Here is a 24,958-nt window from a genome sequence, read left to right as displayed (position 1 = left end):
TAAAGTTACACAGTAAATGCTCCATGCTACATTTCTACTTGGTGTTTGGACCTGAGTATTCGTTTCGGCTCACATAAGAAAATAACAAAACTTGCATTCAAAACTGTTAAGGCAGCCTTTGTCAATGTGATGCTTTCCAGACAGTTTGAACTGAAACTTCTAGCATCTCTGCTCAATGGCAGGGGCTGCTGGGAATTGTAATCTGGAGGGCCGCACACTGAAGAAGGTTAGGTTAAAGGTTTCTGTTGGAACCTGCATTTATCTTAGTGAACCATTTATTTTCTTTCCTACATTTATAACGTGTAGTTCTTCATGCTGACATTAGCCATTCATTTGGATAATGCATCTGATAACTTCTCAGCTTAGGGTAGTACTATGGTGGTTGAAAGTGCAAAATTTAGGGATACTGTGGTTATCTTGCAAGTAAAAATAAGCATAACTGAATTTATAGATACTTTTCTGGAGTTACCATTCGGAAAGATGGAGTGATGCAAAAGACTCCTTTGCTCTGCCCTGCAGTCAGTACTTGAAATAATGATAGGTGGAGCTGGTTTGATTCTTTCCGAAAATATTCTTCTAGTTTCTCCTCAAAATTGAACGATTTCACTTCTCGCCTGGACAATATTCAGAAAAATAGCCTCCCCAATTTCACCTTTCATCACTAAGATGGAGAATTTGTAAACTGTAAATCCAGTTTTAATATAATTTAAAGGAGCAATCTTACGGCCTGCAGACATTGCCTGGGAGGCCATAGGATACTGGGGATTTCCCCCTCTGAGATTGGAAAGCACAGTCTGACCTTAAAAGAGAGAGCTAGAGACCTGACCCATCGCCCTCAATTCTTTGCAACTGGTATGGAGGGAACGACACTGATTGATGCCCAGCGTGCAAAAAGCAACCTTAGAGGTGGAGAAAAGGGGATCATTTCAGTGGGTGTGGAGGTAAGGAGACTGAAGAGGCTAGGATAGAAGCAGATAGAAAGCATGTTGGTTTGCTACCCTCTTTCTCTCTTTTTTACTCTTCATTCCATAATCATAATTCATTCTGTTCTTTTCTCATTTTTCACTTCATCTCACCAATCTTTATGAAAAGAAAGATCAACGCAGTGCAATTAACCCCAGTGTTCGAAACAGCTGCCAGTAGTGATTACAAAACCTGTACAGGTTGTGATATGAGCAAGAGCTATTACGAAAACAGTGTGATTTCCACAATTTAAAAACACTGTAATCAGCGTAAAAGGACATTTTCAAATCCTTAGATTTTACCCTTTCCAAAAGGCGGTTATCCCACTGATATATTTTGAACTTACTTTGCCATTCAAACACATTTTGATGGCATTGCTGAAGAGAGCTAAAATGGCATTATATTTCATAGAATTTTCATTTTGAAAAGTTGTACATTCTTCATGAAATACTGGAAAAGGGCTTCTTCCAAATAAGAATTTTATACAATGCTGTCATGTTGACATTTCAATGATGACTCAGGGCGTTTATTTCTTGCTTGGGAAATAGTTTCTAGAAACCCAACAGAAATTTTAACCAGGTTCAGATGACAAGCCATGGCTTGTCGGGGGTTCTTCAAGTATAATGAGCTGCAGTGCCTGCAGGTGTCTTGTTGCATATTGAAGGCTAACTCAGGGTTCATCATGTCATGTGAACTCAGGAAGCAAGAGTTGTGCAAGGGTTAAACAGACCCTGGGTTATGCTTGCTGGGTTAGCACAATACAACTACCCCCAATTGGAGATTGCATATTTTGAATGGTGGCTGCAAGTGCCCCACATGCCCCACAGTGTCACTAAACATTATGGGCTGTTGTGCCTTGCAAGGAATCCCATTCCCCTGCTTTCTAATTAAAAAAATAAAAATACAAATCAAGTGACAGTATTAATCAGCATCACTTTGAAAATTAATGTCACAGTTCCACATACAACCCAAGACTAGGTCTGAATTACTCCATTTTCTGCTGGAAATCAGAATCTGACCAATAAAGGTTTCCTTTTAAGGGAGTAATTCTCTTCCCTCTTTTTTCTTCCTTAGCCACTCAGCGGTTTTTCATTTCTCCCTCAATAAATCATTCTTCATTTAAATGGGTAGCAGATACTTGTCTCATTACAGTTGAGTGTTCCCAAATTTTATTAAAGCAATGTTTATACTTATCGTATTTAAAGTGGGATTTGTGACAGGCAATATCAAGGAACATGGCTGTACTGGAGACATATTTGGAAATACAGTGTAAGACAGAAAACTGAGCACTGCATTAACCAGACTTAAGAACAACAATGAGCTTTAGCATATCTCATTCAACCATGTCCTACTATGGAGAGAGAGAAAATGAAACCCCGAGAAGGAGGAGCTCTTAACTTCACCCTGTGCATGTATCACATTGTCACCATTTTGATGTGACAATGGTAAGAGTATCATGTTCTGATTCAAACTATCTCCCAGATTTTCAGCTGATGCTGAGCTGTTATCTCAAGGTACCCAATAGCTTTTTTCCCAAAGCAGCCATTATGCTGAAAGCTAGCTCAACTCATAACTGTTTTATCTCCATATTGTGTGAAAGTATTAAATATAGGCATGGACTGGGAACATCCTTGTGCTGTAAATAGGAGCCTGTCTGCATTTTGTCCCTGGCAAGATGTGATTAGCTGGCTGGGTAGGTAAGAAGGTAAGGGTGCCACTTGTGTCTTCTGCATCATACTGAAGTGTTAAATGGATGTGGTACTCTTTAGAGGAAGTTACAGTAAATTCTTACCTTAAGAAATTAATCTTCTTAATGTCCTCAAGCCTTTACTTTGAAACAGCTAACAAGAATACCCCATTCCTGAATCCTGGCAGTTTTAAATTGATTATACTTTCTTTGAGATTATAATTTTTGTGTGTGATTTAGCCAAATCCCTTTTACCCACTGTTTTTGTTGGCTCTTCATTCCAACTTATAGTGATGGTTTCAGCAAAAAGGAATTTAGGCAAGCTTTCTTAGAAACATGAAATAGCACCCTAATAAGCTTGTTGGATTTTGCACGTATGTCATTACCTACAGTGAAGTAGGAGATAATTCTGTTGCCTCAGGTGTTAAATTAACAATCAAATAGAATGCAAATGAGGGAATTACAGTTTGCTTCTTTCTAAGCTACATAGTTTATACTGAAAAATTTAAGAGCCAAAAATTTTCCCCTCTCCCAGAGTCACTTCACACAAGATAGGTTTTTTATACAGAAGCCAGTTCTCTGTAGGAAACCACATGAAAACTGCATGTTGTTCATCAGATGTCACAAATGTGTATATTTTGCCATAGCAACTTGGCAAAAAACTTGCTGAAGAGAAAATTTGCTGTGATACAGGCATTGAGGGCAGAGGGATACTACAGTAGCATGGGGGAAAGCCAGTAAACACCCCTCCATCCAGCCATGCAGGTAGCTTATAATGTGACTGTATACAACTGGGGTGGCTTCTTGCACTTTTCTGAAGAAAAAGCATCGCTAAACATAGGACAAAAGAGAGTACATATTTGGATGAAATGTACATATGCTAATTTTTATGTAAACCTGCACAGTGAAAAATAATTGTTATAATTAAAATAGAAATGCGGGCTGTGGCTAGATGACTTCTGTGCCCCCTTAGCTTATTGTCTAGGTGCACAGAAGTGTTGATGGGCAACTTCAAGGTCTATGTCCTACCTTCCTCTTCCAGCTTATGGTCCTCTGTCTTTCTGTCTTTACACCTGACTCAGACTGAAGAGGCTCTCAGGTAAAGGTCACTTTCAAGCATACCACTGTCCTCTGTCAACTGTGGCACATGACCATGCTAAAAAAGTGTATATCCAGCTAACCAATAGCAATAGTTTATGTTATGAAGACTGCCCAGTGAATTTCTACCAGAGGTTTTCATCAGAGCAAAGAGTTATATGTCATATTCAAAGTATATTGAAAATACATGTGTGTGCATTATATTTTTGAGTTATTTTTGATGTACTAAAGTAAAAGGCAGGGAGACCATTTGTTCCTCCAGTTATAACATGTTGAGGTTTTTTTTCCCCTCCACAAAATGAATTACTGCTTTCTAACACCAGATTAAGGACTGCTTCTTCATTACTTCGGTGATGTTTTTAACTTTTCTGTTTGCATTATTTTCCACCATTGGTATGAATGCCTGATTTGTGTGATCTTGCCCACTGATCTTCTTTTAGGGAAAGTACCACACAAAATGGGTCCCTGCTCAGTTAGAGACTAATGTGGAAGGGCCAGTTCACACTGCAGGTTGATGGTGGGAGTGGAATAGGGTCACTTGCATTCACCCTATAATGTGCTTCTACAGTGTTGGCATAACCTGGATACATGAGCCAGGCTCGGCTGTCTAAATTTTTGAATTGTGCTGCATGACTGCAGTTCTGCACCAAATTAAGTTTTCTTACTCCCAACCAACTTCTACTTTTGTGCTGGTTATATTGAATTGCTTCATATATTTTGAATTTTTTAATGTGTTCAGAATGTGTGTCTGTGTACACACGCACACGAAAGTACCTCTGTACACACACTACTTTGTTCAAAAAAGGAAGCCATACACGTAAGGCATATCAAATTATACTTCTCTTAACCCACACATTCATTTTTTTCCTTATGGTTTTGGCATATGCTTTGTAAATGCATCCCACATTTATTTGAGCTCTGAATTCATTTGTGTTTTATTCTTTATGTTAATTTTTGTTTAACTATTACAAGCATGATTTCTCATGTGTTTATTCTGTTTCTTTTAGGTTCTGTTTTGTTTCATAAGATCCCACTGGATGGGTAAATGAAATAAAGGAAAAAAAGCAAGAGGGGGCTGTTGAGCATGATTGTTGAAGCCATGTGCTACACACTAGGCAGTAGACATGTTTATTGTGCTGTCAGCTGCTACACTCCTTGGACCTCTCTTGTAGAGATGGGTTATGTTCGGAGGACGCTAGAAGTATGCACAGTTTGGCAACTTCACTTCAAAATCACCCCCAGGCTCAAGAAAGCACAAAAATAAACTATTGTATTCTGTTACAACGATTCTACTCACAAAGTGACATTTCAACAGAATTTCACTGCATTTTTTCCAACTTGATTGTCTGTCTGACCTTAGCTGGAAAAAGAATTAACTTTATAGATTATATTTATTAAAGGCAAACTGCAAATATTTTGTGTACTAAAAAAAGTTAAAATATTTTATGTCCTCATTTTGCAAACTGTTTGAATTACATCAGCGACTTCAGTGGGGCAGTTGCTCACTTAAAATTTGAGTATATGCAGGTTTGCAGGATTCTAATCTAAGATCCTACTACAGCTGTATTAAAAAGTAGTTCTGCAAAGCTTCCTCATGTGAGCAATCTTAACATGGAGTGGTTTCTTTGTAGAGACTATAAGAATTAAGGATCACTGAACAGAAGAAACTTGATATGCTGTTTAATTTGCAGTATGCTATTCATAGCTCACAACTTCCTATTCTAAAAATATGAGTTGGTCAGAAAGCATTTAAATAAATAAATGTGACCAAGCAAAATAGTAATCTGACTTGGGTTCTTTTACCACCTCTATTAGATTTATTGAACTGCTATCTGTACAATAATACTACATGACTTTTAGGTGTTGAACTCAGCAGGACTATTATAGCTGCTGCTCTCATGCCACTAAACCAGCTGTAAAATCTGGGCTTCTAAACAAGCAATCTCAGTTTCCACCCCATCACTTCATGCCTCTCTTTCTTTGGAAGGGCAATTATGTCTCACTATCTCATGTGTTGCTTGCTATGTTGGATGTAAAACTTTCCATATTCTGGTAGTTGAAGAGATTTTAATAAATTCAAGAAAGGGGTCCTACATAGCAAAGGGGCACATGAAGATGCTTCTTATGTCCCTTTTCCTAATCCAGTAAGTTTTCTCTTGTTTATCAATACCATGTGCCCCTAGAGCATTTACATGTGAATGGGACTTGTTCTTTTTCTTATATTCATCTCGAGTTACACTTGGTATTAATGGAAGAAATATACAGGCACCGAAACTAAGGATATCTTTAGCATAAAATCCCAAATTCAAACTTGCCAAACTTCTTAACATTACCAGAGTTTCATTCTTTAAAAGTACTTAAACCTCCCATATACTGTCTCCTCATAGTATAGGAATCTATATCAATGCTTGTATAATTTCTTCTTGGAATATTTTGCAGCTCTACTTTAAGGTATAGCTGCAGGTCTGATTTTTGAATAGTTCTACATGTATTGACAGAATATTTTGGATTCCATGTAATCAACGCATTTATTTTAATAAACCAGAATTGATTTATGCACCACCAATTTATATGTGCACAGAGACAGTGTAGGATAACCTTCAGGACTTTTTAAATTATATTTTAGCCAACAAATACATTGTTTGCCCTATAGTTACTCACAGAGCTTTATGGATTACAGCACATGGCTATTTGCTATATTTGTTTTGGCAACAGCAAAGCTTAAATAATGAACGAAGCTACGCCTTGCTAGCTGATTTCATTTCCAGTATGGGAGCACAGAAAGCTTGCTGAAGCCAAACTTTGAAGTCAGAGCTTGCAATATGCTTATTTCATTTGTATTATAAATGACCATGCCTGACACTTTAGGGATTTTAATATCTCCAAAATGGTGGGTTTTTTTTTAAAGATCATGGATGATTTCAGAATTACTGATCATTTAAACAATAGTAAGACTCACACCAATAAATCAGTTGTAGCCTATTAAAATGGTTGAAGACACTGAGTGCTGAGCATTCAATGTTTAAAAAGTCTTTTATATTTTACTATGAAATAAATTAGTTAATGGAGCATTTAAGCATGGCAGGCATTATGTGACAGGGGAGCCAACACATGGTTCCTGCTACACCTTGTGTAGCCTCACTACCACAGTTGGTGGCAAACCATGACAGGATGGTGAAAAAGGCAAATGTGGGTTGAAAACTAGCTAGGTTTGTCCTTTTTTCCTCCTCCGTGGTGGTTTTCTCTCAGAAGCTGGTGGCAAACCACTGGGATTTTTTTTGCCAGCAGGCATGCAGCCCTGGGTGAAGGGCTTCCCATGGGGTCAAAGGTGCTCCCAGGTAAACTGAAGTAGTCCATCTCTGTTTTGCACAGGTAATATGGAGTATTTTCTATGGTTTAAATATGTTTATACCATAGCTTGGATTGAAGTGAGGATTAGTAAACTGGTTTTACACATATAATGAATGGGTTGAATCCAGACTTCAGGTGATTCAGACTTCAATGCAGTTTTTCCACTGGTGGAACTGTATCTGTCAACAGAGGCAATACAGGAAATCCTGTCTTTCCCTCTGTACCCTCAGAATTGATTATGGACAGTTGAAGGACACACTGAGACAGGTTCTTAGCACATGAGGCTGCAGGCAGGAGGAGAAAGGAAGGAAGGTCCATTGCATGAACAGAGTTCTGCTTGTATAAAATAGGTTTCTACCCTCAGTCATGGTAGAGGGTACCTACTGAAATCAGCAGGACTTAAATTAGCTGTAGCCACGGTTAGATCCACTGGTTCCAGTGGATTTGCTGTGAAAGTGTAGTCAAACTGGATCCAGTTAAACATTTTCCATGTACACCAACTGCCTATGCAGTTGAAGCATGTCTCATTACAGCACTGCAGACCTTTGGAAATATATAAAAAGAAATTGCCTGATGGCAGCAGAAGTAAGAGTTACCATCTGGTGTGATTTTAAAGTGGCCTTCACATCAGCAGTCACTGATGAGGTGATTCACTAGGCAAAACTGCCAGCAGCTGCTGCAGCATGGCAATTGATTGCAAAGTGTGTGTGTTTGGAGGGGGGATTAGTAGCTGCAGCAGCCCACCTTCTCAATTGCCTCATGTTGCTTAAAGGTACAGACTGCAATTCTCTCCTGTCCATTGTCAGTGGTTGCACCAAGTACACTGCCTTGCTGGCTGCTTTTGTCACATGAAGAATATACTACACCTTAGCTGGTGAGGATAAAGAATCTGAGCTCCTAACTTACTGAGTGGGGTTGGGCAAAAATGGATCTCCACATGTTTTGGACTTCAGCTCTCAGTATTCCTGATTGTTGGCTATGCTGGCAGGGACTTCTAGGGCTTGGAATCCAAAATACCTGGAATCTTCCTTTTACGAAATGCTGTTATACAACTATCCTCTTAGGTAATTAATAACCTGAACCTAAGAGCTTCAGGTTATTAATGAAACATCTCATCCTTTCTCAATGTAATTCAGTTTGAATTTTGCCACTGGCATGGCTGGAACAAGATGTCTGATGAACTAGGTGTCTTTGACTATAATTTCTAATATAAAATTCTCAGAAAAGCTCACCATTTAACAAAAGGGATCATCATCCATTTTTAAGAGTTCTAGTAATTTTTTGTACTAACATTGCTTACATGTTAGAACTTAGCTTACATGTTAGAACTTAGCTTTTAAAATTGCTTACATGTTAGAACTTCGCTTTTCTCATGCAGTATGACAGACCAGCTAGGCATAGAATCATTTGCATTATTCTGTTACTGGAGCTGTTCTTAACAAATTACAGACTAAGCTGAGAACTTCAAATTTTGACCATCATCATCATCTTAGAGTGAGGGATAGAGCATGCACAAACCTGTATAAAACCCATATAAACCTCATCTCTTGTGAACTTTCCAGAACCTGTGGGAATGGGACAGTTAACAAAAAAATCAAAAAATAAATATAAATTTGGAAATTGTATGTATTAAACAGAACTATTCCACAAATTAAAAAAAGATTCAGAACATCAGAATAGAAATCTTTTTTACATTCAGCACATGAAAAATATTGTTAAGCTAGTTATTCTTGTGTTCCTAGCGCTAATATTTCCAACTTAATTAATTCTGCATGAGCTAGCCTATAGAAAATGTAAACTTCAAGTTTCTTGTCACCCACATTTGTAAGACTATGATGCAGATCATTTAAGTTCCTGTTGAATGAGAAACAATGATTTGACTTTACACACATTGACTTCAGGGCTGCTATTCTTAGGTAACTTGTCTGAAGATCTGGGCTAGTGAAGCAGCATTGGGAGTTAAAGACCCATGTGTTAAATCTATTCATGGTACTCCAACAGATGATGTTGAACTATTGGCCAAGCTGGCTGCATTGATGGGAACTGAAGACATGACCATCTGTAAGGGCACCAGGCTAGGGATGGCTGGTCTAGACAATTCTGTGAGCAAATAGGTGATATCCACAAATAGCTTTGAATTGTAACTTTTTTTACTGAATTTGATAGGTGTGTTAAAAAGTAAGGCTTATACATACGCTGCATGTCTTTTGCATTAGAAGAATAATAGGATTTATCCATGTTTGAAGCAATCTGGAGCTGACATATACAGCATTTAAGGGATTCAGTTGCAAAATAAAACACTCTGGATTTATACATACAAACATGCACAGTTTAATTGATAGTATCTACCTGCTATTAGTGGGCACCATTTCTTTAGGCTCATGTTTTTCTGTTTGAGTAGAAAGAAATATTCAGCATTTGCTGTAATCCATCAACATACTGTGAACCTTTACATACTGTTTGTCCATAATGGATCATAAATGGTTAAAAAAATCTGTAAATAACTGACAATCACTGATTTTATTTCCAAACATTATATTGACAATATGGACAGACTGTGCTTGCTGAACTTTCTAAACTTACCTTTAACACACCAATAAAGTTTTGTTATTCATTATCATTTTGTCTTGCATTTTTTGTAAATATATGTAGTATCCACTTGGTGCTTTACCAGTAAAGACTTCCATAAAAAAATGGAATCCATAGATGTTCTACTTATGTTTTGGTTCATTTCATCTATTTGTATATATTTTATAGCCTGCTATATTTCTAAGATGTGGATTTGGTGTTTTTTTTTCCTGTTTTGTTCACATTCATTGTAAGGAATCCATGAAGCACAAACCGCCTTATCATTTAGAATAAGGTACATGTTCAAGCAAATGAAAATCTTCCATTTCCAGATTTAAGTCTACTCCTGTTCAGCTGTTCCCAATCTGTAGTGTTGGAAAATCTCGTTCCAAATCACATGGAGTGACTCTGTGGATATGGGGGGCTCTTGCCTTCAGAAAGTTGCCCTCTGCATGGACAAGAATGCAGAAACAGTAATAGATGGTGGCTGAAGCTTCATGTTCCCCCTTGGTGTGTGTTTAATCAACACCGATCAGGAACAGCTGAATAGGGTTTAAGGGAAATGTAGAATTGTCCTGAGTGGAACATGCATAGTCAAATCAGTGTTCTGTATTTATGTAACACTTTGGTAAAGATGGAGGAAGCATTGGAAAAAGGAAGCGAAAACTTCACATTCTTTTCTGATTTGCATTATCATAAAAGAAAAGCTCCCCATAGGCTTCAGGTTCAGAAATGGGAGGGATAATGGGAAAGAGCCCAGATAGACATGAAACGACAAAGCAGGAACAGGGTGCTACAGCAGTGAATAAAAGGGAGAAGAAGGAGTAAGTTGTATTAGCATTGTCGGGTCATTTCACCATTGTTGAAACATTTAGCTAGTGTTTCAAAATAAGCAGGCAATAAAACATTTTAACAGGTAAGAAAATGAAAACTGACTGAAGTTCTGCTTGTTTGCCAGTTTCCTAAAACAACATCTTTGGTAGAACAAAAACAACCATTATTACCTAGTTAATCCAATATAAGAGACTGGCTTGGTAGATTAGTTAGTGTGTTGGTATTCTGTGTCATGTGTTTAGAATGAGTTCCCTTTGGATGCATCCCTTTATCAAGGGTAGTAGTTCAATCTGTCTCATTCTGACACAAGTTATCTAGTGGAGAAATGCCAGGATTCAGAGATGCATATGAGACTCATGGAACTGTCTATGCTGCCACTCTAAATGGTGCCTGGGGTGGCTAAAGATATTCTGTTGGCCAGTATAATGTGAGAGAACTCTCTTGGGTTCATCACAAAGGTGGAGTGAGTGCTGTCAGTTTCAAATGGGCTGGGAGAGTTGGTGTTGACAAATTGTACAAATTCATGATAAGGTAGCAAGGTAGATATTGAAGCAGATTGAGATATCAGGTTCTGAAGTTGTAGAAGGGATGGAATTTGAGACTGCAAGTGGGGGTCCTGTTTTTTAATTGTTCCAGTGAGAAAATCTCTCTGCAAACAGAAGACTAGCGCAGCAGGACATGGGAAGAGCCTTTCCGCTTGATGCACTGTTGGATTTTTTTTTTTTTTTTTTTTTGCGAGGAGGGGCAAGAAATTCTTGGGTAGTATCCTATTGTGCCCATGTGCTTGCAGGACCCAACACTTGCACAACAGGGCTTTTGAAGTCCAAAAATAAGCCAAGATGAGAAGAAATGCTAGTTTCCAGAATAGTGGAGATCAGCATAGCTAGTTTCTGGAATGGTAAAGGTCTGCAGGACTAAACACTTCTGTTTGTTTCTAAGGCTATTTTTTAAAGGGCAAAGGTGCATTTTGCAAGCAATGGGTCCTACAAACTTTGTAGAACTAGAGGGTGCCAAGAAGCCTTGTTGAATGCTGTTCCTTAAATGAAAGAGCATTAACAAATGTGATTCCACATTTGCAGTAAAAGTGGTCCAGTCTCTTCTACTACAAACTCTTGCAACTAGAGACCAGGTTTGAATCTGAGGTGCACAGGGAATTGATCAATTCTGAAGAGCCCATGGCTATGCTGGAATGTGAATCCAGATGTCTAGAATGACCCATGGTACACATAGTTGAGGCACCATATTCAGATACATCCTGAGGCATTCCTATAGATCAGGTTCTGTGCAATTATTTTGCAATATGCACATCACTGTGTTGTAAGTTTGCAGCTTCCATCACCACCACCCACTCCAGTTATGTGTGGGCCCACTGACTGTGAGAGTCACTATGAGAGTAGCATTTAGATAACTGAGATCACCAGATTCTTGGATATTACAAATATCTTCTCACAATAGGGTCTATTTAGGCACTGTGTGAAAATATGCTGTGTTCCTTTTATAATTTAGCAAAAAATTTGAATGAAAAGCTCTAAAATATCTTGATAAATCATTTAAATGTCATTGGATTGCTATGGTCAATGTTATTATCTGAGTTCTCTGAAAGGAAGGGGAAAACAATCTGAGTGTTAAAGCAATTATGTCTCAGCATTCCCCTTTCTTGCTATTTGTACAACCGTGTCATGTTTTTCCCATGGATCTGAATGTTATAGTTCTAATAACTTGGCAGATGCAGAATTTATGTTCTAAGTTATGTTTGCAAAATGTGCAGTCACATATTTCCATTCTGGGAGAACAGAAGACCTTTGAGCACCTTAACAATCACCCTAATTTGGCCACTGGGAATACGTATTTGCTTCTTGCATTTGACATGATAGCTGATGGTGTTTCATGGTATATTAAATACACAGATTGCTTTTCAGCTCTCATGTGGAATGTGTTGTTATTGAAAACACATTGATAGAACCTTTCACTATCCAAAAGAAATTAACATAATTTTAGCATCATTGAATGAACACATAACATACCTCCACAGTTGGATCTTAAACTTTCCATGGCCAGTTTTCCCCAGGCACCCCACTAAAACACTTCAAGTATTTCCTATCTGAATTTAATTGTTTATGATAAACAGCAGAATATTCCTGGATTCGTTGCTAATTTTGGAGACAGAAGCAATGTTTTCAGCCAGCACTTCTAGCAAAAATCTTGCATTCCAGTCTTCTGGTTTGGTCCTCCTTTGCTGCACTAGACAAATAGCTTTGTTTTAGGAAGCGTACTTTGGCATGCCCTTTTGTAAATCCAAGATTCCCTTATGTGTGCACTGTTCCTGGAGCACATATGATCTACTTCATCCACAATGGCTTCTCCATTTATTTTAATACAGGGGTATTTTCACATTTACAAAATGATACAGAAACAATGAAACTATGTCCTTCATTGAATTGAACAAGGACAGAAGCTGCATTCTGTTTGTGCTTCCTCTGTTCTGGATTGTGGCATCACACTCCCCACACACCTTCAAAGGATCCCTACAGCATTTTTTTTGTCCTTGTAAATGGTGAAGCCTTGCAGCTAGTGCTCAGTGAAATCAGTTCCCCTATCTTTTCTCTTGCGAGGTGGGCCAGGAGAAATTTCAACAAATGATTGTTGTGAGAATCACAATCTGATGTGAGTCAGGAATTGTTTGGTACATACCCTGGCCATTTTCAGATTTAGGGTTTGATGGCATGCTTTGCTCTGTCTTCAGGAGAGCTTCATTCTTCTCGCTGTGGTTGTTGTTGGCTGTTATTGAGGAAGCGGGGGCAGCTGCTGCTGTCCCAGTCTGCCCACTCTGGGTCATAGGAGGATATGGAGCAGCAAAGCAGCAGGCCTTGTGGCACTGGGACTGCTCCAAAGCATGGACTTGGGGAGAAGTTCAACCATGTTGGTCCCTCATGCCAGCTCTGCTGCATCCTGCTGTGTTCATTCAGTGCTCTCCTCATAGATCAGGTGTGCGGCATCTCATTAGCTGGTTGAGTGAATGCTGTCAGTTCTATTGGCCCTTGCTTCCTATAGAAGGCTTGCTGTGCCACTTTCCAGAGTGACTGTCTACTCTTTATAGCATGAGAACTGGAAGCATTCTAATGGACATTTAATGTGTATGACAGCATATTATAGTATGGACACGTGCACATTATAAACAGTAATCCAGAGGGAAGTCTAACATAATAAACTCTCATGTGGTAAGATACAAAGGGAGATATCTTTTTAGTTAGTTGGCTTGATTTGATTTAGCTTGCGGGAGTTGGGGTTTTTTTTTAATGAGTTTGTAACCTTGAGTTCATTTCCCACTTTAAAGTTATTTGGCTAGAATTCATGTTTTATCTTAGATGCATCCCTCCTCTCCCCTGACTCTCTTAACTAAACTAAACTATAATTCAATGAAAAATGCATAATTTGCAAACGGGAACACGTCTTGACGTTTGCAGATGAACCCTGGCCTCCATCCATCCATCCATCCTTTGGAATCCATGTCACCCTAGTTAGTTTCTCTTGCATTGTGGGTGCTTGAACTGCACAGCCATGAAGCCTCTTTCCTGAAGGTTTAGGAGAAAGTGGTTGTAATAGCTGTGGCTGCATGGGGTGCCACCACTTCACACGAACAGGTTACCACACAAAGCTGTATTCACACAGTCTCAGCTCAGTCTCCCATAAGTGAGTGCATTGTGACTTGCACCAAAATGCAGCCATTCAGAGCACCAGGCATACATAGTAAACAGCAGCAGGAGACCAGGATTAACCAGATGGAGTCCATTTACTGCTTCACTTGTTTCTATTGACTTAAGAAAAGTACTGAGCCAAAAGTTTTTCTTCAAAGTAATGCGGAAATCTGACCTTTGATTATTAATTACTTTTTTGCCAGAGAAAGCTCAGATCTTATAGCATGCAGAGCATATGATGATGTATATTATTAAATGTAAGCTCTGAATGAAGGATGAATGATTCTGTCAGTTTTGGTTTCTTTCAGTTGCTCCTTTTTCCAGTCTTAAATTTTGTTAGCTTCATTTTTATATCAGTTTGAGAATTTCTTTTCAACTGTTTGCAAGAAAAATACATATTGTTGTGCTCATTTCTTCTAGTACAGCCATTTCTGTACGCCATGTCACCTAAAAGACATTTTTGCAAGCAGTGTTTCCTAACAAAGTATTTTGAATGCATGTTTCCCTAATATACACATTTCTGGACTATTTTATTTTATTTGGAAAAGGCCATCACAAAATGTAGAGATGTGTAGATTCCAAAAGATAGCTGAATTTTGGCTTCCACAAGCCTTCTATAGGAAGCAAGGGCCAAATGAGCAAGTTTGTCATACCTCTGTGAAACCAAAACAGTGTCTAGAGCATCTATGGAGTGCCCAATTGACAGAATTAGCATTTTTTTCAAATGGATTGTGACTTTTGATGCTCCGTGATAGCACTAAAAAGGCCCCAAAGACTTTAGAGTGGCTGCTCTGGGTGTCATTTTGATTTAAATAAATACAGTTCTGGGGAGAGTGAAGAGCCACATGTTGTCCACAGCTTGACTTACAAACTTGAAAAAATGAAATTAGGCAAATTCACATTAGTGTTCCTCCATCTCTGTGCTGAACCAGGAAAACTTGAAAGCTCCCAATGGCTGGGCCCTCACTTGAGCTATTAGTTTTGAAGGTCAGAAACCTACATGAGTCACTAGTTTCTAAACTGAGGTAGGCTCTAAGAAAATTCCTCCTCTTACTCTTTCACTTTGCCCCTCCACTGTTGAATTAGTGCAGTGAAAAATCTTCCCTTAGGGCCAAGTTTCATATACAGCTGCCTCAATGGAAAGCAAATTGAACATTGACTATATGGAAGCAGGCTTTTCTAGCATGCAAAAATTAAGGGCTATACATGTATCATGGGTCTCTGTTTCTTCTCATAGCATAATCATGATGCTCATGCAGTTTTCCAGAGAAACTCTAGTTATTCATGATTAGCCAACTTTAAAAATACTTGCCGCTTCACCTTGTTTTTACAATACAGATCATATATCCAAAAGACCACAAGAAAATACCCATGCCAGTATTTCAAGTCTCTGTTTCCCTAGAATAGTATGAATCAAGTCACTGTATTATCTTTCACTGGTAGATTCCTAGAACATTTCTCGGATGCATCAACTTGGCATAACTGCTCCCTGCTGTTTGTGTGCACTGGGGACAGAGAAGAAATCAGTTTGATCTGAATATTTATGTGGACTTAACTCATTTGCATCTCCAAACAATATGCAAATGGGATTGTGCATGACTATCCATGGTTTTCATAATTCTGCAATGCAGATTGCAACACAAAAATGCAGATATATATATACAAAGCACACAGAAAATATTGGGGGAAATTACTTTTTTAAAGTACAAAGACATGGAATGGGAAATCTGTCACACTGCAGCTCTTGCTGGACTACAGTTCCCATCATTTCTAACTGTTGACCATGCAGGTTTGTCCTGGTGGAAGTTGGGAGTCCTGAAAGGTTCCATACCTTAGGTGAAATAATACTTTTAGGATCTTAGATGATGGCTAAATCCAATAATTTCAATGCCGACAAATTACTTGGATGTGATTTTCTTCACTCTTCCCCTAGATGAGGGTGAGCAACTTGTGAACCTTCAGGTGTTTTGATCTATGAGTCCCGTCATCTCTCACTATTGGATATGCTAGCTAGGGAGTTCTAGGAAAAAATGCTCTGAGGGCCACAGGTTGCCCACCTTTGCCCAAGCCATAGGAATCATATGAAGAATCAAGTTGCCTGAACTACTGCTTCATGTTCTTGCTGTCTTGGGGCATTTGTGAGAGTATCCAGAACCATGGAAACTGTGGCAAGGCTGTATTCCCACGGTACCTATTCACAATAATACACATCCCTGTGTGATTTCTGTATTGCAGGACAGTTGAGTTAAATATCAGGGAGCACAATAGCATATAGGACCTGTTCCTAAATCATAGAATCATAGAATAGTAGAGTTGGAAGGGGTCATGAAGGCCATCAGGTCCAACACCCTGTTGTTGCAGAACTCCAGTTTATACCATCCCACTCAGAGGACTGACCATCTTCTTTTTGAATGTCTCTAGTGTGGAAGAGCCCACAACCTCTCTAGGTAACTGGTTCCACCGTGGTATTACACCAACAGTGAGGAAATGTGGCCTGAATTTGGGTTGTTGTAACTCAGATCTTCAAATTTTCTGCATGTGGACTAGATTCCATTTCTGGACAACCCAGTGCCTGGAGATTCATGCTCAATAGAAGTATACAGCACTAGTGTAGATGGACCAGTGCAGCATCTTATGTTCATGGACTGAACATGACATAATTAACAATCCAGATGCAGCTGTAATTTCATCGTTATTCAAGGAAATGTTAGAAGCAAATTCCTTTTATAAAAGTTCACCCTTGGTTACATATCTGGAGCATTAATGAGAGATCTCTGTGCATCACACATGCAGGCTTTGCACGTACACAGAGTCTACAGAAGCTTCTATAGCTAAGTGTTCATTTTGGGGGGGGGGGAGTCCCTCCCCTTCCTGTTTCCAGGAGGCATGGGAAGGGGCTCCCACCCATCCTCCCAGTTCCTTTTTGATCACCATCATGCCTAGATCAGGAATTGCTTTGCTCCGTCTCTATCAAAAGTCACCGTTTCACCTCGGTCAGGACATCATCTTCCCTGCCTTGTTCTCCTTCCCGTCTACTCCAGCAGAGCCCAGCTTGCACCTGTTTGATGTCAGACGGGCCCTCACCTTCTACAAATCCAGTACTGAGCCATTCCACATCTTCCCCAGACTGTTCATCTGCTGCAATGGACAGAAAAAAAGGAGACCCACTCTCCTCACAGAGTCTGTCCACTTGGGTCTCAAACCCCATCTGCTGGGCAGATGAGATGGCAGGCCTTCATCTTGCTATGCAACTGAGAGCCCACCACACATGAGCACTGGCCATGTCTTTCACCCTCCTGGCCAAGATCCCATTGCTGGATGTCTGCAGAGCAGCCCCATGGCCCATGCCCTTGACATTTGTTGACTTCCAAGACATGGTTGACTTCCATGCAAGGGCAGACTGCATCTTCAGGAGGGCCGTTCTTCATTCTTCCTTCAAGGATCGCAGCATCTCTCCATCCCTCACAGGGTAAGCTAGCCAATTGCCCGTATGTGTGATGGACAGAGACCATAAGGAAGAAATGCAGGTTGCTTCCCTGAAGCTGTCATTCTTTGTGTGGTCATCTATGGATTTATACAACCCTCCAGCCTCACTTGCTGTCATCTGTTCAGCTATTGCCTTACTCTCTTGGGACGTTTGCGGCTGGACTAGGTTGGTGCTCCTTCTCTCCTCCCCTCAGTCCCAAGATCCATGGTGGTTGTCTTAGGCACTAATGGATTGGGAGGAGCACCTCCCCATGCCTCCAGGGAAGGGGAGGGGCTCTCGCCCAAAATTAAAACTCAGCTATAGAAGCTTCCTGACAATAGGCAGAGCCCATATGGGTGAATGCACAGATGACCACTCAAAGAATGACAGTTACAGGTAAGCAATGGTGAAAGAACAGGTTAGGGATATCAAGTGCTCTCTTTAAAATCTTAGAAATTGTGTAGTATCTTTATTTTGCATCTTGTTTTGCCTTTTGGGGTGGTGAGAGGTAATGTCATAGGTGTGTTGACCAGATGGAATATTATTTATTCCTTAGAAGAGTTAGAAAGTGCTCAGCCCTGCAGTTTTCACAAATGTGTAACAGCTGCAGAGTCCTAATACTTGTGCCAAAAAGTCTGGCAAAGCCAGGGTCTAGCAGAACGTTGAGACTTGAGCAATGGGGTTTAGACGTAGATGGATTGAGGTAATAACTCATATTTCTTTGGTGCTGTGGGCCAAGTCACACAAGTCTTTAATACCTTCTCTGGCAAAATTCCCACTGGTAGTTTTGTCTCAGCATGAAGCAAGACATTCTTGGTATCTGATCTTCCATTCATTTCCGAAGAGTGAAAAATGAAAAATGGATTTGATGAATTTTCAGTTAAGCATTACATAGGTATCAAACTGTTGTTCTTTGTAATATAGAGAACCAAATGTCTATCATTTTGTTCTCTGCATTGCTTTGTGTGAACTCAACATCAGAACTTGCCCTGCTTGCATCCCACAAACATAAAGACTTTTTGGGCAAAGCTTATCTAATTCTGAGCTTGCAAATTGCATGTGCAAAAGGCACTCATTAAAGAAATGCACACTTTGGAAAAGCACACAGCAAAAAAACACACACACACAACTTAATTTCCATGCTTTAGTCATCAAGAGGAAAGTGCACTTGTTAAAAATGCACATTTTCTTGTTCAAACACCCAGGAAGGCTTGTGTTTGGAAACAGGAAGAAGAGGGACCGAGCTTCAGGGTAGAATGCAGAGGACCTTGTCAAGCTTCACTTGTTACAGAGCTTGCTAGGATAATGTATGAGAAGCTTTGAATACTAGGAAGATGCAAATGTTTCTTATTACGGTAAAGAATAAGCCTGAAGCTACATGGGCTGGCCTATCGATTGGAACTGGCTGAAATGGTATGTATTACTGGGTACCTGTTGGGGATCATCTCCCCACAGAAGGCCTGCTGCCATTCCCAGAGCTACATGGGCCTGCCATGCCTTCCCCTTGCTGTTGCTTCTTGTTCACTTTCTGGTTTACCCTCTTCCAATAATATGAGCAGTGAATGAAGAAAGAAAGGGTACCACTACTTGCCCTGTCCTCCCCTGGGCAGTGGTGCCAATTGGGACCAGAGGGCCCACATCACTGAACAGGCAGGGGCAACAGTAGGAAGGAGATGGATCTACAGAGAGCATCTTGCTCAGTCACCACTGCACACACACGCACACACACACGGTGTCCTGAACTGAAACCGAGAGAAAGACAGCACTGTATGTAGCAGTCAAGGAAAAAGTGCAATAATATGATTTTCTCCTTACAGCTTGCACAAGTAATTGGATGGACTGTAGCAGCAGAAGTCATTAGATTTCGAAGGCATGCATCATAGCTAGAGAGGTGTGAAGAATCCATTTATTTATTTATTGTATTTGTATGCTGCCTGGGAGCTCTCTGGGCAGCTCACGTTTAGGGGTGGGAATCTGTGAGATTCCTGGGCTCAGCTCTGGACTCTGGTCACTTTGCAGCAGCCCTGAGTCCAAATTCCTTGCAAGCACTCACCAGGAATCAGGACCTGTGTGCTGTGCAGGCACTGCCCCTCTTGTGTGGCCAGTGTCGCTGCCGTTGGCTGCATGCGCTGAAGATTGGGGGTCAGGAACGATGCCTGGTGTGCCTGCTTACAGCATCCCTTTTCCACACCTGGCGTGGACATTTGGTTCTCACACCTTTTCCATCACCAGCAGCAGCAGGCAAGAAAGAAGGTTGGTCGCCAGGAATGGTGCTTGGTGTGCCTGCTGCCAGCGCCCCTCTTCTGTGCCCAGTGCTGCCTCTCGCTGCAGTGGGTGGGGAAGAAGGTTGGTGTCCAGACCACGTGCAGCAGCCCTTTCACATCATGCAGCCATTCTTGGGTCGATAGGCCTGAAAGCAACAAATTCACAGAGAAAGGAGTCTGTTAGTCGCTACTAGTGCTGAGGGCTATCTGTTTCCTCCCATATTGGAGGTACCACGCGTCCGTTACTAGGGAACATGGACAGGAGCCTGCTTTGCGCTCATGTCCTTGTGGGATGCCCACAAGTGGCCGGCTGGCCACCGTGCATACCAAGCCCTGGACATGATGGGCCCATGATCTGATCCAGGAGGATTCTTCGTGGGGTCTTAGGTTTGCCGCCACTTATTTCATGCCCAGATATGAAGCACAACTGTTCCTTTGCCCTTGCTGTCACTTATTGCCAGACTTTTCTCTGTGGGGAAATGCTCAAAAGTATCATGCAAGTGCATTTCCTCTTCACTGAAGCCAAACCACAAGGTAACCTGCTGATATTTGCTTAAGCCTGGAAAAACTGATTCCCCTGTCATAAGAAGAGGTGTAACGTAGCAGTGGCCTGATAGGCAAAACACACGTTTCATAAGGACGTGCTTCATTCCAGCAAGGTTCATGAACTGTGTCCGTGTGAGCATATATCCCACTCAGCTCCGGCTGGGCAGCATCCTACATGTTGGTTCTTGAACTTGAGCTTTAGTCACAAGCAACCACTCCTGTCAAGAATCAAGAGGGAATCCTTTGCTTCTTGCAATAGGCAGATTGCCCAGAATGCATACATGGGTATGAGAACTCACATACTTAAAGATTTAAACAATCCCCTGAAGAGAGCAAACAAGTTCTTGTTCAGGTGAGATTAGAGATGGCTGCACACAGGATGTTTGTGTTCTAGTTGCAGCTGAGGGAGATAAGTTGTGCAATGTGGACCCATACCTAGTACGGCAATCCCATGATCCATGGGGCTGCAAATAAGGCCCAGGCACCCGTATTTTTTGCACATCTGTGCAAGGCATTCATGTTTTTTGCACATTTGTATGAGGCGTTCATCCTTTTCTGCCTGAGTATGCTCTGATTATTGAGTGTTACAATATGGAGCTTGGGCTTCTTCCCGTAAACTGACAAGGAGGAAGTGATGCTTACAATGGCAGGCAAAACTTGGAGATGCTGCCAAAGCTCAGAACATCAGGGGAACTTAAAAATGATGTGCAGTGAGAGAAGACCCAGAGGCCAGCATCAAGAAAGAGTGATGCTAACAGCACCCCATGGGGTTTGTGTGAAAATACATTACCTTATTTGACTGCAAAGCACCAGGACATCCCTGCCCCACTCCTAAGGCTATGAGGATACAGCTGCATGTCTTCAATCGGAAATATTTAAAGATACGTTTGCATAGCTGGGTAAACTGTATCTAATGGAATCTGGATCAAGATATCAAGTTGAAACTTGGCATTTTTACACTTAAAGGCAGATCTGTACACAAGGACTGTACTGGATCAGAGCAAAGGTATTCTGCCTAATGTTCCGCCCCTCAGGGCTAAAACAGATATCACTTTAAGTCTGTGCCTAGCAACTGTTTTTAAATTTTTGTTCTACTGTAGGTGCAGGAGCAAGGATTAAATCTTAAAAAGTTCTTCCTACCTACCCCTTTTGCTTGCACTGAATCTGGACACCTGCACCTAATGCAGAGGTAAAGCAGCACCAGCAACGGAAAGGTTCAAGACACAGGATTAATATAGATCCTCCTGAAAGGCAGGAATGATAGGCCAAGCTGAAGCAGGTTCCTGAGCCTCTCAAATGGTTCCTACAAGACACGGAATGCATCCAAGTGGGGTCAGAGGAAACAGGAAGGATGATGTGCGGGTTGTGTTGGCTTGGTCTGGGCACATATGGGAGCTCAGGCTCAAGAGGGACAAAAGTAAGAATGTAAGGGGTGGGGTGGGAGAAAATAGAGCAAAGAAGAGGTACTTGGGCGTAGGATGTGTAACAAGCCGAAATTAGCAGATGGGTGGAAGTTGAGTGGATGCCTTGAGAGTGTCCCTCATAAGATCTACTCATTCGGACTTGTGAGGGAACAAAATTTGCAGTCGGTGCTGCCTGTTCCAGTGTCCCCCAGATGTGTTGGATGGCAACTCTCATAGGGGATGATGGGATTTGTAGTCCAATGCATCTGGAGTGTTCCAGGTTAGGGGAGGCTGCTTTGGAACATTAGCAGTTACTTCCTGGCTGTTTGCGTGTGCCTTGTCCAGTTTGCTCCAAAGCGCTGTGAATCCATCTGCCAAGCGCTAAAGTTGCCATCTGAAATTACGGCTCCTCTGCAGATGTGTCCCATATGCCCAAGCAGTGTAAGCTCAGCTCTGTGCGTGGAAAGGCATTTCTGTAACACACTGCTATACCAGCACCCACAACCTGGGACTCTCCAGCTGTTTTGCACAACTTCCATCCTCTCTAGCCATGCTGGCTGAGGCTGATAGGACTTGTAGTCCAAGATGTCTGGTGGGCACCCAAGAAAGACAACTCCACGCAAGCATGCACAAGACAGCAGGGATTCACAGTATTAGGAAGCCTGAAAATCAGGCTTCCTAGTCAGGTGGAGTCCTGTTTGCACAGTGGTATGATGGATACATATTGTAGCTGTGCTGGCTATGCGCAAATGGTGTGGTCTGACACTGCTGCTACTCACACATGCAGTGAATGTAAAGAGAAGAGTAGACTTCCAAAGTGAACTAAGGTTATATTGACCTAATTGTGCCAAACGATGTCCTAGTTGCTTGTTGTTTGTCAAATGCTTTTTACAAAAACTCAGCTTTTGCTTTCGTCCTGAGATCCTTGCAGGAGCTCAGTTCCCTTGAGGTTAATACAAAAACCACAGTGAGAAATCAGCTTTGTACCACGGAAAGATCAAAAGTTACCAGCAAAGCAAAATGACAGTGCAAACCTATGCAAGTTTTCTTGGAAGTACGTTTCTCCGTCTTTAGTAGGGCTTATTTCCAGGACAGTGAATATATGATTTCTGCTTACGTTTCAGTAGGAATGCATAGGTTTCCCTTGCACAGCAGGTTGCTCAGTCTTATCATGTGCTAAAATATAACCTTTAATTGCTTTGATATTTAAGAGAACTTGATGTAGTCTCAACAGCCTTGCATTGCTATCAGTTTTCTTTGGTCATGGGCAGCAGAGGTGGAATTGAGTAGTGCTGGCTTTTGATTTCAGTTTTATCAAGTGAGAAGGCAAATGGGAAGGGTTGGCTTTGGGGTGTTTTCGTTGGGAAGCCGAGCTCTCTGCTTCCATTGCATGATGCTACAGATGGCTCCCCAGTGCAGCAAAGTTCTGTGTGGGAATGTGAGCCAGGCTACCTTGCTTGTGGGAACAAGCATGCTGCGGGGGCGGAAATGATGTGCCTGTTTCTCTCCTCCCGTGCTGTGCACGCCAGAAGACAGATCCGCCTCCACCACTTCCACACCCACACAAAGGCCAGTTGCAATCTGTGCGTTTTTTGACAAAGATAATTGCTATCCTTAAAACGTTGAAATAGATTCCCTGGTGGGTATGTACTGGTATGTACATGGTGAATATGCTGGATAGGTGCAGAACTCAGAATTCTCTGATTAGAGAGAAAGAGAGCGCACAAGTCAGAAAGCTAACATATATTTCCTCCTATTTTCTTCTCTTTCTCCATGACAGATAGATGTTTCATGTGCGGCCCCAGTTTCCATCTTTTTGAAATAAGAAATAAATTCCCAAAGTGAAATCAAATGACTACATCAAGGAGAAATTTCTGCTTCCAGAAAAAGTTTTCCACATTGTTTGTTTTTAAATTTCTATGTGTAATCTGTATATGGTTACTATTAGTGACTTACTTTTCTTCCAATAGTGTGTGTGTTTTAGTGCACTTTTCCAGCTTTTGGTTGTAAGCCAGAGTTGGATTTGTAAAAACCGAATCAATAATAAGTGTCAGCAAATGGTTCCTTCTGCCTTTGACAAGTAATTAACCAATCCCATTTAAACCAGATGTGGCAGCATTTAGGCAGTTGGCTAGGGAGAAAATTACCTTTAACCTCAAAGTCCATGCAGTGTATATGGAAGAGACAATGAAAAGTTCTTCTGATTCAAAATGATTATTTCCAAAATCTCCTCTGAACATTGCTTTACTTCTTGAAACCTCATGCACACATTTGGTTGTTCAATTAAGTGCTGGCTCTGGAAGGTTAGCCTTTGACAGTGGTGTAATTTTGGCAGTGCATTAAGGAAATGGGATGTAGCTTTTTGTCTAATAGCTAGTCTGTCAGATAAGCAAGCATTAAAACAGTTTGTAGTCCCAGTTTACTCACATTTATCAAGGGAATTGACAAACTTGGCATTTAAATAGGTGTAAATTTAGCTGTCTCCTGAAACACAGAAACTTGCCATCTGTTAATTACATAACAAACACAGCACAAAAGACAAATAGGCATTGCAGAACCTGAAAATACTCACTAAATCTCTTCCATTGTTACAATTTTGTTGGGGCTATTTTATGATGTCCATTGAAAATGGTAAAATCCAATGGTTATTTTCTTTCAGCATTTTCCTTTGTTGTTAATTGTCTGCTTGTTATTATTATTTTGATTCCTTGTGCCATAAGGAAACACATCACTCCTAAATGGGCAATTCTTCCCTTTGATATCTGGAAACAGTAGAGATAGATGTGTGGAATTCTATGGGAAAGTTGTTTATGGTTGTAAGAATTTCCTAAGTATCCCTGTGGATACACAGTCTGAATGGCTGCAGTCCTGTCTCCATTTGGCATCAGGAAAGCCAAAATCCCCAGGATTCTTTAGCAGAAGCCATGAGAGTTGCATTTGCTGACACGGTTGTCATGTAGGCACACTCTGGGGTCCCTTAGCGTTCTAATGAACTGTCCTCAGGCATATTAGTGATTCTAGTATCTCCAGTTCAAGTATCTCTTGGTGACCCTTTGGCTCTTATAAAGAATTGTATGGGGGGG

General features: G+C 40.8%; 1 protein-coding gene across 3 annotated transcripts in view; it reads left to right on the top strand.

Annotated features, from left to right (window-relative positions):
- The window catches only part of NTRK2 (neurotrophic receptor tyrosine kinase 2), a 189,291-nt gene that overhangs the window by 101,848 nt on the left and 62,485 nt on the right, over positions 1 to 24,958 (top strand). The window contains exon 13 of one of the 3 annotated variants that reach the window (XM_044446652.1): positions 4,756 to 6,079. The exons of the other annotated variants lie outside the window; for them this stretch is intronic. Within the exon in view, the coding sequence (XP_044302587.1) occupies positions 4,756 to 4,793 (38 nt within the window). The 3' untranslated portion in view covers positions 4,794 to 6,079. Of the gene's footprint in view, positions 1 to 4,755; positions 6,080 to 24,958 lie in introns of those variants that run through there. 3 annotated transcript variants of the gene reach the window in all.

The sequence above is a fragment of the Varanus komodoensis genome, unplaced genomic scaffold, assembly GCF_004798865.1.
Source record: "Varanus komodoensis strain SLA01 unplaced genomic scaffold, ASM479886v1 scaffold5, whole genome shotgun sequence".
In the NCBI taxonomy this organism is placed as follows: Eukaryota; Metazoa; Chordata; class Lepidosauria; order Squamata; family Varanidae; genus Varanus; species Varanus komodoensis.
Note: the sequence above shows the minus strand (reverse complement) of the source record. Positions and strands in the feature narration are given on the sequence as shown.